Genomic DNA, 18087 nt, shown 5'->3' with positions numbered 1-18087 from the left:
CTAGTTACAATAAATCATTTGTAATACGTTCGAGAATCCTAAGCTTACGATATTCTAAAAAATCGTTAAACTTTCCCAAAATGAGTTTCCTACGTTCGTTCTAGAAGGACTTTTCTCAAACTCTAGACAGCTAAATCACTTTTTTTTTAATCACTTGTAAAGTTAACATGAAACGCTTTGTTATTTGTCTCTGCCCCACATCACAAAAAAGGGTCTTCCAAAAATCTCTTAATCGCCTCTAAATGAGATTTCTCAAGCTCAATATTTAGCCAAATTACTTTCTCGGCTCGAAAATGGAGAATTACGGCATTTTATGACACCATGAAAGATCCTCACCTAAAACGATTTTCTAAGTCACCCGTAAATGATTTTCTTTTCTTTTTTCTTTTCCTTTCCTTTTTTTTTTTTTTTTTTTAAATCGAGATTTTGCTAAACTGCATTGTTATGCTTGAATGCCATAGATTTATCCTGTTTAGAAGTACCAAACTGAAGTCTTACCACCAGTAAAGGCTCCCGGAAAGTGGGAAAATTCAGTAAGCATGTAATGATTTTGGCCATATGTGTATTAAGTAACTGATACTTGAAGGTTTCAGGCATATTGTTGCAAAGTTTGATCGGTTTCCATTCGTAAATAAGGAAAGTACATGGTAAAAAGTATATGTGAATTCCATGGTGCCTATAGGAATGCATGGTGATTTATTTGCTAAATAAATATGGTGATATAGGACAGTGTTAGTGATAACCAAGGCTTCTCATATTACACTATAGTGCTTGAACTACACCTAGTTCAAACGGTTCGTAAATATGATTAAGAAATAAAAAAGTTACAAGTAAAAACATGTCTCTAATAAAACATGTTGCTAATTTCGTAATTAATACATTGAGTGAAATTAATGTAACCGTTTCAAAATTTCTGTAAAAGTGTCAGAGGATATTACAATACTGTTGTGCAATGTAGAGCTTAAGCTCTTATTTTTACTTAAATTTTGCGAAATTAAAATCGGTGTAGTAATAAGAAAAATACAGTCATTTTAATTTGAATGTGGAATTTACTGCAAAATATTATTTGTCTACATTTTGAACGGCAAATCTGTGCAAATTAACCACCTACGGTGCATCGTAGTGTGCTGCCTCTTCAAAGTAAACGGAACAGCGGATTTAAGTAAATAGCAAATGTGTCTTTAGGATCATTGCAAAATCACCGAAGCGCATCAGCTGAAAGAAACTATTTGAATTATTGATTATGATGACAGTTCCTTCTTTGTACACACTTGAACTAGTCAATATAATTTGGGATCATTTGGGTAATATCAAAAGAGATGGTGATACTCAGAACTACCTTACGCGTGAAAAAGATAACTTATCTACTGGGTACTACAGAACATCTGCATATGGAAAATCACATATGTATATAGGTAAAACTGTTTAATAAGCTCACAGAAAGAGTTAATTTTTTAACTCAGTGCACAATCTGGTATTAAATAACACATTTTATACAGTAGATGAATATCCTAAGCAGCTGATTGCGCAACTTGAAAAAATAATAAAATTCCTATTGTATATATTGGATGGTAAATACACATACAAACATACACATATGTACAGTAATTGAAATAGTAGTTAAGTCCATATATATATCATTATTATAGAGATTGTGGAAATGGTTTACCTATTTATTTTTCACAAGTTACTAAAACAAGAGCATTGCATTTATTCTAGGTATTGTTCCTGTTTCAAATTCTAACGAATTCTATACCATTTTGTACAAGTGCACACTCACGAACATTAATAAATGGAGGTTGGAGCCATAAGAAATAATGGCTTCAGCTTCCATTTATTAATGTTCGTGACTGTACATACTGCAGATTGATTAATAAATTAAATCAAATCTATTTCATAAAAATAATTTAACACGTTTAAAAATGAATTTTGTACAGTTGTCTTCAAATGAATTCTCCAAAAATTGCTCCTAGATTAGTTATATCAAAACTGTCTCTAAATACCCAGGAAATGTTTTCTAAATTAACTTACGTAAATAGTTTTCTCACACCCGAATGCCGATAATTTATCCCATACCATGAGAATCCCCCCAAAAAGGAACACGAATGACTTTCCTGAAGTCAACCTTAATAACGTCATTTTTTTTTTCAAAACCTCCGTCTAATGACGCTATCGATCGGGATCTAGGTTTCTCGTATCTGGATTGTTTGATTTTGTATAAATTGTTACTCCTCAACATGAGCTTCCCTGCAGATCCTTCAAAATCAGTTTTGTCGAAGCTAACACATGGGTAAATCCATTTCTTGATCGAAAATTATCGATTGATTCATCCTGTAAAAAGCATGAGTTTCCAATACATTAAGTTTACTCCATTTTTTTTATCCATCTATAAAATAAGGCACCTGCAGTGAGTTTCATCAAAGTCTAAAGTTGGTTTGATAACTTTTTCTATTCAAGAAAAACTTCAAGGTAAAATCATCAAGGTAAAATTTAGACTCGATATTCAAACATTCAAACCAGCAATGGTCTATTTGGAATACAAGATATTAGAATTATATAACATTAGCTTCTATTATTCTGGATATTTAGCAATAAAATCAAAGAATCACTCCTGTTAGTGCTGTAGTTGGAAACATCTTAAATTTTGTATAGACAAAAAATCGTAATAGTGACAAATGATCAGACTCTTCTTAATTCTGTCTACTCTCACGACAAACCCTTTATGACTTGAAAGCTAAGTTTGTAAAAAATTCAGAATGAACATGTATCAAAAATGCTTTATTTGATATATATAGAAGTTACTAAAAATAAAATATGAGAGACAGAACGAGTAAAGACATAATAAAACAACATAACCAACAAACTATGACATCTAGCAAAGCTGGATTTCTCATACATTAGGCAGTTTCTATTTATGAAACTGTTTTTAAATCTATTTTCATTCGGTCGGAACTTTTCGCTTTTTTTGTGGCCAACTAAAAGATAGAATACTTCAGTACGCCAGTTTTATATCCAAGGGTACATACATCTTCACACTATTGTACAATTACATAGTCATAACCATAAAATTTGAATAGGTCTAGTACTTCTTGCAGGTGTACTTCCGGGGAAGGCGGGGGGGGACGTTTTGATCCCCAGGAATATTACTCTTATACAGATCATTTCATTTAGCAAATACACCCTGACCTTAGTGCCCCAACAGCCTTTTCATGTTTTAATCTCCCAACACCCACGGACAAAACTTTCTGAAAGCAAGCTTGTATAGGTCTTTTGTTATACTGTTCTTAAACTACTACATTTTCGACTCAAGAAACATTATCTACAGTCATCAAAAATATTTTAAGAATAGTGCGAAATTGCATAGAAACTGTTGTTGGAAAGAGTCATTAGGGGGATTAAGTTTATCCCAATACAAATCCTTGATTGTTTGCTATACGTGATTTCTGATGTTATCGCTTGGCGACACCATATGCACTCATTGACGTTGAGCATGTGGCGAGCATTGTTTCAACACGTCAGCACTTACATTCGAGAAGTCACGTACAGCGTACACATAGCTGTCTTGTTGATCTTATTGCTAGTACACTTGTAGGCTAGTACCATATTGATGATATCATGCGTGGAAGAATCATCGGACAACTGGAGAAGGATTTGACCCAGTTGTAAGTGTCGCATGAGCTCGATGTGCCACAAAGTGTCATCTCAAAGGTCAGTGACGATTCCAACAGGACGAAAACGTCCTTCGGAGGTTTGGCTGAGGCCGTACAAGGAGTCCAATGCTTTATACAGTATAATCACTTATTAAGCCTAACACCAGGCGCAACAGACACAACATTGCTCAGATTTCAGTAAGGATCTTGCAATTGGTACAGCTGCTACAGGAATCACCGTTTCAAAGTTTACAGTGTACAAACTGTTAGCAGCAAGATGTGTTCGATTTACCCTACTGCAAAGAGGAATCCATTTGAATTGACATAGAAACTATTACGCATGGACCCAGTTAGAATGGAGTCATGTCCTGTTCACAGACGAATTCCGTTTTAGTCTCACTAGTGATTTTCGACGTAAACTCATCTGGATACAGCCTGAAACATAGTTCCTTCCAGCTAACAGTACTGAACTTGACCATAACATGGAAGGAGGAATCATAGGGTAGAGTGGAGTAATCCCGAAGTTTCGTGTGTCTTTGTTTGAGGTATCATCACAGATATACAGAGTGTCTATCGTTCACGAAAGTCACGAAAGTCATGAAAAAGTCATGAAATCAGAAAACGGCCATGAAAGTCAAGAAAAAGTCACGAAATCTAGCTTTGGGTCACGATTTTTTAAAAATCTGTACAAATATATGTATAGACTGGAAAATTTTGTTCTATAAAACGTCAAAATTCACCACCAAAAATGTCTATGGTCAGCTTTAGACGCTACCAAATCGTAAGCAAAGCACGCTTCTATCGCATGCATGAAAATTCAACCCAATTCCCACCAAAATTCACTCTTAAGAATTTGATTAAATTTTATGGTTTGGGAAAGAAAAGGTCACGGAAAAGTCACGAAACTTCATTTTGCAATTTGAAATTTTAGTACACCCTGATATAGGATTTGGAGTTCATCTGTTTCAGAGTGTAGTGGGTCTTTATTTCATTGCAATGGGTGATAATACAGTCCCCATTGAACTAACATAGTGAATGAGTAAGCTGAGACTTAGGATATTGGACGATTCGATTGGGCCAGCCGATCAACTAACATCTTGCAACAGAATCCATTAGAACATATGTGGTGTATCCTTAATAGGCGAATTGCACGTCGTTATATGGCCCCAAGATCCATTGCCGAGCTCACATTGGCAATGATCCAACAATAGCAAGCCACACCCCAGCCAATTACTGATAATTTCATCCTCTGCATACCACCACGTTGTGCTGCATGTCTTACAGTATGAGAATATCACATCCACTGCTGATATCTCTATACGTAACCCTTTTTCATTTAATACTACATAGACATTTAATACTACATCCTGATTTTCACCCCCCTGTGCGTTATCGTTCCTCTTGCCCATTATGTATCTTTTTTAGAACACTGTTTTCAGTCTGTTACCATAAGGAATTTTATCTCCCATAAATATATGACTGGTTCTCCGTTTTTTTTCGTATGATTTATCCTACAACCACATTATCATTAACTTTAGAACATAAAAGTCCAAAAGATTAGTTACGCATAAAAATGTCTTTATTTTTAATAAAATAATATAGCAATTTAGGGGAACAAAGTACAATTGTAGTGCGAAAAAAAGACGTAAATTCAAACCACATTAAATATTCCGTTGTATAAATAGGTTATTCATGAACTATGCAATTATGTATTGACTTCAAGAAGGTTGGGGGAGGAAGTTGAAGTCTAATAGCGAATATTCCACAATTGCACCTCTGTCGAGTATATATATATATATATATATATATATATGTGTGTGTGTGTGTGTGTGTGTGTGTATGTGTGTGTGTGTGTGTGTGTTTAGTTTCCTGCAATTCCTCTCTGCTTTTTTTTATAACTCTGATGCTTAAATAAAACTAAATAATTAATGTTTTTGTAATTTTCTTACGCAGGTTACTTTGGCGCTTGTAACGAAGAAGCTATGAGAATTGCTCTTGTTAAAAACGGACCAATTGCTGTGTCTTTGGCACTTACCGCCGACTTCTTTTATTATAAAAATGGAACTTATACTAGAACTGGACTTAGATTTAACCCGTATGTCGTAAGTACTTACAGGACTCTTCATAATGTTCTATAGCAATATTACATCTTATTTTCTTGTTTTCAAATTAAGAGATAGGATTTTCGGTATTATTGTGAGCCATTTGAGGTGCTATGTGAATTAAGAAGTAGAGCTAGGGTATAGAAAAAAAAGTAATGGATACTAATATGCTTACCACACATAATCGAAAACTGTCTGGTAGATCATAGTTTTTCGTGGACGCTTATTTTAACGTTTCTTTTTAAATATACCTTTTATATATTTCAAACTCGTCAAAATTAAAAATTTAGACTTTAGATTGTAAACTTTGGAGAAGGTTATAAAATATATGGTTTATAACCTATTATTGTGACACAAATCATGATGTACAATGTTCTTTTTCACAAACAATCATTCATGATCTATGTGCTTCTTGTATCCTTCAAATCTGTTATAAGGTATAGAGTACTTTGATAACTATCAAAACAAGTGAGTTCACTCCTTTCGGAAATTATGGATAATATATTTACTTATGGGATGAAAGGATAAAGATCGTATTATACGAATTTTGAGTGACGTCAAGTTGATTGAAATCCATCGTTGTTAATGATAAATAATTCATTTTCTATATGGGAACATTTTACGAATAATCTGGTCGGTCAGTAAATTCAATAACAACGTAAAAATATGCAGATTACCTCACAGTAGATTTTTAACATTATCTAATCTATTACGACTGGTATATGGATCAAATAATGATGTGGATTTAGAAGAAAGAAGTACTTTACTAAGAGGAATTTCTAACTTACTACAATCTTGTAATATAGAAAATTTAAAGTGAGTGTAAAGATGTCATGAATTGTCAATAGACAACAGCATCCTTTCTTATCTTTCCAATTTATCTCTTATGGAGTGACAATATTAACAATAGTTCAATCTGTTTCATGAGATTAATGTTGAAACTTTGCTCAAAGAAGACTGAGTCAATTAACATATGGTAATTGGTGCTTTTTTTTATATATATTTTGTTTCATTTAGTACTGAGAAATTTTGAGCAGTAAAAGCTTTGATTTTATTTCAGATTAGCGTCCCTTTCAGCAGCGAGGCTATATGAAACGTGAACCTAAAGCTTAACGTAAGATCCGAACCATATGAGCTCCTTCTGGGAACCAAACCCGGATTCAAAGGCGCACTAAAGGAAACCAAAGGCACATACCCTAACCATATATCCACAAGGACGTTCAAGCACTAAAATAATGTTGCTGATAAGTTAAAGTATAATCAACGATAGATGTAACAAAATAAAAAGTTTACAGGTTATCCTCTTATTATTGGTTCAACTTATCTTTCGACAAAGTTTTTAATATCTCATATATTAACTTTAACTGAATTATTGTGGATAATGAGATTCCGTAATAAGTAATTGAAAAGATTGAAGAAATTTTATTTTCATGTGTTGTGTCGCTTCAGTACAACATATGGTAGCAAATTTGATATATTAGCTATAGAAAATCTCCTACCTGACTATCCTTTTTTTTTTTACTAAAGAATCATTTCAAATCAAAAGTTTTACAAAAAATAAGGACAAAATATGTTATCCATGATTTCCAAAAGGAGTGAACTCACTTGTTTGATAGCTACTGAAGTTCTGTTTACACTATAACAGATTTCAGGAATGTAGATGAGTGATTGTATATATATATATATATAAAAAAAAAAAAAAAAAAAAAAAAAAAAAGCACATTGTCATTTGTGTCACGATGATAGGTTATAAACTTTACACTTTATAACATTCTAAATAGTTAATTATAAGAAAAAACTAATGAGTGATAATGCCAACTCTTTTTGAGTTAAAAAAAACTAAGTTGTCGATTTCCACTTGCAAACACACAACAAATCTATGATAGCTTCTTCACAAAATTAAATTTTAATTAAATTATGGAAACTATAAATAATTTTAAAAAATAGAACAATGAAGTTAAGAAATTGTGTACATATATATATATATATATATATATATATATATATATATATATAGATAGATAGATAGATAGATAGATAGATAGATAGAAAATGAAAGTTCTGTTCAACTATTCATCCTTGATTGTTTTTTGACTTACACCTTTCAGTTTCATCCAACTTCACCTGTAGCATATAATCTACTCTTGTGCATCTTTTGGATATGTATCAAAATCAGAATTTCAAATTAAGTTCATACATGATTCTAACTGTATCTGTAGAAGAGTTAAAAAAATAATGTTAGACGTCTGCAACTTGGAAAGTATGCAAAATTACTTTTTCTAAGACAGAATGGGAAAGATTCAGTTTGTTCCAGAATCCATTGTTATATTCCATAAGATCAGAAACTAATTGGCCTCTTTGCTGTAGTTCAGTGTTTACTTCAGTATAGATGTCGTGCTAATATCTCTCAAAAATGTCAAATGTCAACCCCCGCTATCAAATGACTATCCTCTTTATTAGCTTACGTACTAAGGAATCATTTCGAATCAAAAATTTTACAAAAGTAAGGACCAAAATACATTTAATATAACCATTTTGGAGTATGATTATTTAATAATTCATAGGAGTGGTAAAAACTACAGTTTCTTCTTACAGACTAAAATAATGTTTATTCAAAATTAAATTCACATTTGAAATAGAAAGTAACAATTCTTTGAGCTATGTAAATTTGTCTTTCGGTAGAAGGCACAACAATTGACTATATCCATTTACAGCAAACATATCTCCAGCTATGTATAAAATCCATGAAAACTCCATAAAGAATCTGCTCATTTAAGTATTACAAAATCTAACGTTTGGATGAACTTATCCACAATAGCATACAAATCATTATCTGTCAAAGAGGACTTATCAAATAGAATTAATACGACTTTCGAATTGGTGCAAATAGATGCGCACTTTGAAGAAAATGGAAACAACAGCTCAAATGTCGTCTAAAGCAGATTGAAAAATTTGAGAACTCAAAAGTATCAAAAATGAATTTCAATTTTCCTATCTTTAAAATAATATGTTGTCAACAAGAGAGTCACACAAAAATATAACTTATAAACTATCTTTACAGTACAGTACAGTACAGTACGTGTACCAAATATATATATATATATATATATATTATTGTTCTTTCACTAATGCTTAGGTCGTGCACTTACAGTACTCGTGGTGAAATAATAGGTATATGTACCTACAAGAATATACTTCTATCATCACGTTTGTCAATGCATGAACTTACATGATAGCTTGTATAAGATAGTTGACTTCGGCGCGTGGAAACAAATTCAAAGGCTGAATTACAAAGCAGTTTTTCACTGATAAAGAATTCTTAAGTTAATCATAGAATGAGTTTTGAAATACTGAAAGGTTTCTTCGCTGTCCTTCGCAAATCATATTGAAGAGTAATGAACTAAAAGCACAATCACGGACAAAAGTTTAAAAAATGAGTTATACGTAGTATGTGATAATAATATGCCATTGGTAAAAAGTATCTTTTGTTATCATTGGAACTCTTATCTATAAATTTCTATAAAAATACAAATTCTAGTCCTTTCATAAACTTCCCGATCGCTTAAGCCTGAATTAACCCACCAGAGCGTACAAAATTTCATGTATCAAAACATAGAATTCTCGTTTATTAAGAAACAAAAGTTGCATTTCCTAAGAAAAACAGCTTCACGACTACGTATACTCACACCAAAAATCCAGTTATACTGTTAGGATAAACAATTTCTTGATTTTGTAACGTTAAATTTACTTCCGTTACATTCCCTGATTCAAATATACTTGGAATATTTATAAAGTACACGAGATTACAATGAATTACACCACAGTTACGCACTTTTGGATATATATATATATATATATTTCAATATATATCGTATTTGTCACATTAAAATATTATGCATTCAATCCTTACAAAATGGGTTCTTCGTTCTATCTATTTCTTAGTTACCTTAACAACGAGACAAACAAGTTGTCATAGCAACGGAAACAAGAAATATATCGATATAAATACAAATATTTAAATTATTTCTTTATGTATTATATATTTTTCTTCTTCTTCTTAATAGCTCGTACCTTTTAAATAGCGCTTTTGTTCATAAATAGAAACAATACTTAGAAGTACATAGAAAATATACATTATCGTTGTATATATGGCTCCAGAACTACAGGACATCTTAAATTGATTACAATTGAAGAAAGAATCCTGGACCGTTAAACATTTTATATACATAGTTACCTTACTTTTTGAATAGACTTCATATATATATAAAGTTACAATTCATGAAATAATATATTATTTTCATCTTATCTCAATATTATTCTTATATTTATTCAATAATCAATTTTGTTTTAATTTTATAAAATTATCGATGAGAAAAACATATTCAAAATGTGGTAAGGTTGTTGATTATTTTTAGGTCCTGAATAGATCCTTTAATTCAATATCATTTATACTTGCTAACAATGAAGTTGGTATAAGTTAAAAATATAACATAACATTTTAATTTATTCGGGCATAATTAGCATGACTTTGATAGATAATATTTGTATGGATACATAGATGTAATTGCATAGAATATGAACGAAGTAAAAATTACAATGAAATCATAACAATATTCAAAGTGAAACAAAACAAAAACTAATTGATAACACACAACAAAGAAATTATTACATTAAGAATTAATCTGGAACTTGGATATTATCCATATTGATCTTAGATAAAATTTCTGTAGGAACTAATTTTTCAACTAATTGCATCCATTTATTTTTGGTATGCTTTGACGGACGCCATAACTTTAGCTCAAGTAACATTACCAAAAGATTCCATTAAGTTGCATTGGATAGCACAATCTTGAATACAATCCTGTATAATATTTACTGCACCAGTTCTTTGATTTCTATTTTGAAAATTTCTGCCACCTATGTAATTACTACGAAATCTGAGATTACATGGAAAAGTAGATTGATTGTTTACATTATTCCTAGCAGTACGATTATTATTTCTGTTTCTTCTAAAATTACATTCGGTCGTATTGCCGTTACGAGAAAATCCAACATTACTTCTAGTATTATAATTGCAATCTTCTCTAACATTGATGTTTCGCATGGTAATATCATTAGCTTGATTTCTGTTAGTATTACCTGACAATCTAGTCTGACTCTCATAATTTTGACCTATCATTATTAAGTGATTAAAATTAATACACTGTGAAGAGATCAATACTTGCTGTAGCCTAAACGGTAATAATATTTTTGTTGATGCAATAGTGCGTGATTCCTGCTGATATGGATTGATCTGTTTCAAGTCATTATATGCTGAAATTACAAAAATCTGTAAGACTTTAGTCCACTTTAGGATCAAAACGTCGATTTCTAATCTGGGCATCCAGGTCGGCTAACATAAAATCGTTTTCAAAATTTGCTAACAGCGCATTTTTAAAATCTGGATAATTATGCAGACTAGGGGTCTATCTCTGATCGCTTCATACCATACCGAACAAGGAGGTAACAAAATATGTGGCAATATTTTGAGAAAATTAGCCTTATTAGTTCACATTCTTCTTCAAATTTTTCTAAAAAAGTACTCGCTGGGATGTCCTCAGTTCTACCGCTGAATTTAGTTAAGGATTTTATTTCATTAAATTTCACGCGCTTATTAGTACTTACATACCTTAGATGTCTAGGTTTTACGTGTGTATGGTTCTCTCGACGTGGTCTCCTTTCTTCGTCCTCGATATTAGAGATGATGTCCTCCCTTTCAGAATAGACTTCTGATGAGTTGCTGTCTTCTTCACAGGGTCACGATTCAGTTCTCCTATGTTCCTCATACACTACGTCGAGGGCAAGATCAGGATTACACTTGGCTGTACTGATTTTCTCTTTGATGGTCTGTACCTCTTCTTGCAGTCTCCGAATTTGGTATGTATGTTCATTGACTTGCGTTTCTACTATATCAACGGTACTTCTCACCACTGCAAAGCTATGGATAATCTGCTCTATCTTATTATCGGTTATTTCCAGTTTGGCATTTATCTTCTGCGTTACTTGCTCCAATTTAGTATTCATCTGCTGTCCTATTTGTAGTTTTACTTATTCCAGTCTGGAATCCATGTGTTGTCCTATTAGTTGTGTTACTTGTTCCAGTCTGGAATCCAAATTTTGTGTTACTTGTTCCAATCTGGAATCCAAATTTTGTTACTTGTTCCAATCTGGTATCCAATTTAGAATCTATCTGCTGTCCTATTTGTAGTGTCACTTGCTTCAATCTGGTATCCAAATTTTGTGCTACTTGTTCCAATCTGGTATCCAATTTGGAATCCAGCTGCTGTGTCATGGAATTCATCTGCTGTCCTAGCTGTCGTAAAAGATCAATCACATCCGTTGAAGTCTCAGTTGCTGGGATATTGACATCTTCAACTCCTGTACTGGTATTCGTTTTAGTTCTTCGATATATATTTTTCTTTTATTACGTAGTAAAATGTAATCCGTGATGTTGAGATAGTTTACTAAAACTTCTGACTAATCTCAAGGTTCCACGGTTTCGGCACCATATACATATGTAACGTTAAATTTACTTCCGTTACATTCCCTGATTCAAATATACTTTGAATATTTATAAAGTACACTAGATTACAATGATTTACACCACAGTTATGCACTTTTGAAGATATGTATATATATTTTTTTCAATATATATCGTAATTGTCACATTAAAATATTATGCATTCAATTCTTAGAAGATGGTTGCTCGTTCTATCTATTTCTTAGTTACCTTAACAATAAGATAAACAAGTTGTCATAGCAACGAAACCAACAAATATATCGATATAAATACAAATATTTACGTTATTTCTTTATATATATATATATATATATATATATATATATATATATATATATATATATATATATATATTCTTCTTCTTCTTGATAGCTCGTGCCTTTTAAATAGCACTTTTTCCCATAAATAGAAACAATACTTAGAAGTACATACAAAATATACATTATCGTTGTAATTTCTTATTAAGGAGTGAATGTAGGATTGTAAGAATTCTGTATCGATGAAAAATTAAGTGTAGGGAAGAACAGTGCTATATGGCACATTTATTCTCATGTTTCCCTAATGCAGTATGATATCATTGGCATCACTATTACAAATATTCCGCCAGAGAAGAGCATCAGTACAACAAATAGAAATACATTGCTGATCAAAACGTTATATTCATTCTGTGGAATAAAATTTATTTGCAAGTTTCTGTAAGCGTTGCATAATGTACTATATATGTTCTTGGAGAGGTTGTTTTAATTAGTTATAGACTGAAACCAGAATATGCCTAATTTGTAAGCAGGAGAGATTTTACAGTGCATGGTTTGAGGATCATACTACAACTAAGATGAATCAAAATTTAGTTTAAATGTACCTATACATTTCTTAAGGTGCACAATACTCAAAAATGTTCCTTGACAAGACATTAGAACTAATCATATGTGGAAACGGTAATTTCATTTCATAAGTTACCAAACACTTGAAGCTTCGGAGCTACTGACATATGCGAAGTAGAATTTAACAGGGGAAGACTGCAGGTTTCAAGATGAAACCAACTCTAACTATTTTAATTTTGATAGGATAACGAATTTACTTCTACTCATTTGAAACTTGAGATAGACAAACTTCCTTGCAGTTTTCTTGACTGTAATTTCTAAAGGAAAATTTTGTTTCTGCGAGCATACTTCTGTATTTGGGGCAGAAATCAGGTTGTGATAATATAACAGAGGAAGATAAATATTTTCTAAAAGAATATGTATATGTATATCTTCATTCTACTAGGTTTAGCGACAATTAGGCACTTAGTGACATTTAGAGCTACTTCTACGATTTTCTTGTAAGTACTAATAAGTTTAGCAAGCAACAAGCTGGCGGTTGTGTTTACTATCTTCTGAAAGTATTAGAGAGTAATATCGGTTATTGTGTTTGAATATTTTTACCTGCTGGTTATGAAAATAAAAGTTCATCATAAAATTGTAAATCAACGTTTATCATGCGAGATATCACTTCACGTTTTCAATCCATTTTCTTCATACCAAGAAGTTTCATTTTGACACAGACTTTCTCTAATTAGCCATTAATACTATTTTTTGTTCTTTTTTGTGGGTTATTATTGTTTATAAAACTTTCCTTTTTTTGACTTATTTTTTAAATAAACTTTACTTTATCCCACTGGAATTGCAATTATATATATTTCTTCATTTTATTTAGTTTTTATTTCTAGCTTTTTATGCAGCTGATATAGCTATAGAAACTTAAATTTTATTTACCTCATAGTTGCTTAATGGCAACACTTGTTTTTAAAAAATCGACAAGAAATCCTGTCATTGCTTGGAATAAATGATTTGTAGCAAATTGTTTTTAAAGTTCTTTTGTTAAATAACATTGGAAAACTGTATAATCTATATTAATTGTCTCCTTTTCACTTCAACAGGAAGCAAAAGCAACAACAATTCTTGTTATGAATTTTATATAGTTGAGTCGGTGATAGATGCATGTAATCTTAATCTAGGTAATTATGTAATATGGTTTCATTTCCATTATTTTAGCTTCCCTATGGTTTGGGGTTTGTTACATTTCTAATTTCTCAGTAAAAATTACTTTACTTCCTGTGAAAACAGTATTCTTCCTTCAAATGTACTGTGGCGAGTACTCAACTTTATTTTAATCATTCTAAATGATAATCATGTTTTACCATATACTTCCCTATGGTCCCCTATGGTTCAGAGCCGTTTTATACATGGGCTTAATCGTGATTTGCCTAGGGTCATCACAAGTAGAGTTACATGTACTATATGTAAAAATTTAATCGTAGGGGCACCAGCACACTAGTTTGCCTAGAGCCATAATGGCATTACGACGCACTACTATGGCCTTTCTAAATTCACAGTGCGTGGGATTTCTGGTTCGATTTCCGGCCAAATAAATTCCTGTTGGACAATATCGTGTCCGTGGGTTTTCCCAGAGTACTCTAGTCTCCTCCCAATTTCTCATTCCACCAATTCTTACATTATCATTCACTTGGCCTAATCATCGTCTCCCTTAGCCTAAAAGGCATAATCATTCACTTGACCTAATCATCGTCCCCTTAGCCTAAAAGGCATAATCATTCACTTGCCCTAATCATCATCTCCCTTAGCCAAAAAGGCATAATCATTCACTTGGCCTAATCATCGTCTCCCTTAGCCTAAAAGGCATAATCATTCACTTGCCCTAATCATCGTCTCCCTTAGCCTAAAAGGCATAATCATTCACTTGCCCTAATCATCGTCTCCCTTAGCCTAAAAGGCATAATCATTCACTTGCCCTAATCATCATCTCCCTTAGCCTAAAAGGCATAATCATTCACTTGGCCTAATCATCGTCTCCCTTAGCCTAAAAGGCATAATCATTCACTTGGCCTAATCATCGTCTCCCTTAGCCTAAAAGGCATAATCATTCACTTGGCCTAATCATCGTCTCCCTTAGCCTAAAAGGCATAATCGTAAGACGTTAAACTGAAAGATTTCATTTTCTAAATTCACAAATGACCATTTCTTTCCTTTTCCAAATTACTTGAAATAAGTTGCAGTGTTTAACTCAAAATAAAAACTCTTTTTTCAGTATTGTATTTTACGTCCTACACATCATAATACTTATGAGTTATTCTCATTCTTACGTTCTACGTAACATAAATAAAAATCACTTTGACATTATTAATTTGACATTATTTACTAGGCTAACAGTATTTAATATTGTTTTCAGCCTGTAACCCATGCTGTTGTCCTAGTTGGTTACGGGGAAGATGAAAATACCAAGAAGAAATACTGGATTGCCAAAAACAGTTGGGGTGCAAATTGGGGGCAAAATGGCTATGTGAACCTTGAAAGAGGAATCAACTTGGGATACATCGAATCTATGGCAGTTGAAGCAATGATAATACCTTGATCATACGATCTGGTTATGCAGTCATAGTGTCATTTAACATCATTTTCTTTTCTAGCATAATTCATTTTTAGATTCATTAACTGATTAGCATATGTATGATAATGAGGAAAGAAAGCAAATAAACTGATAATCTATCAAAATGTTCAATTGCATTTATTTTTCTAATTGTGTACGCAACTTAGTGCTACAGATAATGAAATGTGAGATATACGGTACTAATATAGAAATAGTAAATGTAATCTGACTCGTTGTTTGTGTAAGATTATTCTTATGAAAGAATAGATTTTTTTAAAAATACTATTAAAAATAAAGAAAATATATTGCTTTGCTTTCCATATTGAACTGATTTACATAGATTTATATACAAAGTCCGCCAGAAAAATGTATACACTCTTTGTCGTCCTGTATCAGGATAATTGTTCCGAAATTTAAGTATGTTGTAGTATGGTTCTTCGCCCAACAGATGTCGGCATAGTCAATTGTTTTCAGTTAAAATTATGTTGTAATACGGTTTTTCGCTCAACAGATGTCGGTACTATCAGCACAGTTAATGAGATAAAATGGCAGGAGCACGCTTGACGTTCGAGCAGCGTAAGTACGTTTTGAAGAGTTTTTATCAGGTTTGGGAATGCCGTTGAAGTGCAGCGTCAGTGGAGAGGGGAGTTTGGTATTGAACGATCAATCCTCCTAACAATCAAACGCATTGTTTACAAGTTTGAGGCGCATGGAACGATTTGCGATATTTACAAAGAAAAATCGGAAAGAACGCCTATAGCAACAAGTCCTGTCTGACAGTACCGACATCTGTTGAGTGAAAAACTATACTACAACATAATCGTAACTGAAAACAATGACAATGGCGACAACTGTTCGGTGAAAACCATACTACAACATACTTAAATTTCAGAACAATTGTCAATGATATAGGATGACAAAGAGTGTATTGTAAGGATCCCCACGCTGCCGTACCAGGCAATAACCACGTGTGAACTACATGTGTCAGAAATAAATAAAAACAAACAGACGACGGTCCCGAAGAGGAGTTGATCACCATCGCCAACAGTCGGAAGGACGAGAATCAACGAAGGAAGCCGACAAGACAGGATAAAAAGGACCTGCACGCCTCGACCAACATCAATCTTCCCGGATGATCGAAACACCTAAAAACCCCTCTCACGACGCTTGGTCACCGAGAGGTACCCATCCTTATACCCACGACGCTTGGTCACCGGGTTCCTTTCCTCTTTCTCACGACGCACGGTCACCGAGAGAGAGATACCTAATCTACACCCGTCTCACGACGCTTGGTCACCGAGAGTACCTCACCTCAAAGCCCACGACGCTTGGTCACCGGGCTCTTATCTAATCTTACCTAAATATTAGAGGAATACTTATTATAATTTGTGTACATAAAGACTTTTTGTAATGAAAAGGTGAAGGGAAAGTCCAAATCCCGAGTACATTTTATTGCTCTACCCAAGAAATTTTAACAGTATACATTTTTCTGGCGCACTCTGTATAATAAATGTCGTCATGAATTGTTAAAGAAAATCTGTATTATTAAATCTATTTTTTTGTATTCTTACCGTGTTTTATTTATTTTATTTTAGCGTACATTTCAAATGCATGATCACCGTCAGAGTTTTACTAATATCAGGAATTGTTGTACAATTATTGTAGTATAATTTTACCTGTCAGAATTTTACATTTGATATTTAACAATCAAATATTGTTATAATTTACGGTTTCATTCAATTTATATAATAACTGTTATCTTTGTATTATTATTATTATTATTATTATTATTATTATTATTATTATTATTATTTTCTATTTCATTATTATTACTACTGTATCAAAACATTCCAAATATCACTTAGTTTCAAACCTTCTCCTCTATTGAATATATACTATGACGTAATTTTATTTCAATTGTTCTCTTGTAAATTATAAATTTGAATAATGTATAATTTTATTTAAGACTAATTGTCTGTACAAATTTATAAAATTTTAATTGGAATATATTGTATTATATACATTACACACTATATTTTTTCAAAACATACTTTTCTTAAAACAACAAATCTTACAAAAATCAGGGGATAAAAGTGTGGGTGAACGCGGGGAACGCCGTCCCCCACCTCCTAAAGATATGTACGGCTTCCCCCAGTTTCTAAAAAATTACAATGGGCAAAGGTAGGCAGGGGGACGGCGTGACTCTATGCCGCTACCTACCGTCCCTCTACCTTTCCAGATCCACTTTTACCCCTGCCTAAAAGTAAACAATAACCCTGTACGAAGAACAATTCCTTCAGCGATATTTTCATATCCTATATGAACAGCACTAATCAACGCAAAATATTAC

The 18087-nt window shown here is 32.5% G+C and overlaps 1 protein-coding gene across 2 annotated transcripts in view; it reads left to right on the top strand.

Annotated features, from left to right (window-relative positions):
- Window positions 1–16275, top strand: part of LOC145662454 (dipeptidyl peptidase 1-like) — a 64448-nt gene extending 48173 nt beyond the window's left edge. For both annotated transcript variants that reach the window (XM_081728045.1, XM_081728046.1), the window contains exons 7-8: window positions 5604–5752; window positions 15540–16275. In XM_081728045.1, the coding sequence (XP_081584171.1) occupies window positions 5604–5752; window positions 15540–15722 (332 nt within the window). In that variant the 3' untranslated portion in view covers window positions 15723–16275. The remainder of the gene's footprint in view (window positions 1–5603; window positions 5753–15539) is intronic.
- Window positions 16276–18087: the final 1812 nt, after the last annotated feature.

Source organism: Thermobia domestica, chromosome 10 (genome assembly GCF_964235325.1).
Source record: "Thermobia domestica chromosome 10, izTheDome1.hap1.1, whole genome shotgun sequence".
Classification (NCBI taxonomy): domain Eukaryota; kingdom Metazoa; phylum Arthropoda; class Insecta; order Zygentoma; family Lepismatidae; genus Thermobia; species Thermobia domestica.
Note: the sequence above shows the minus strand (reverse complement) of the source record. Positions and strands in the feature narration are given on the sequence as shown.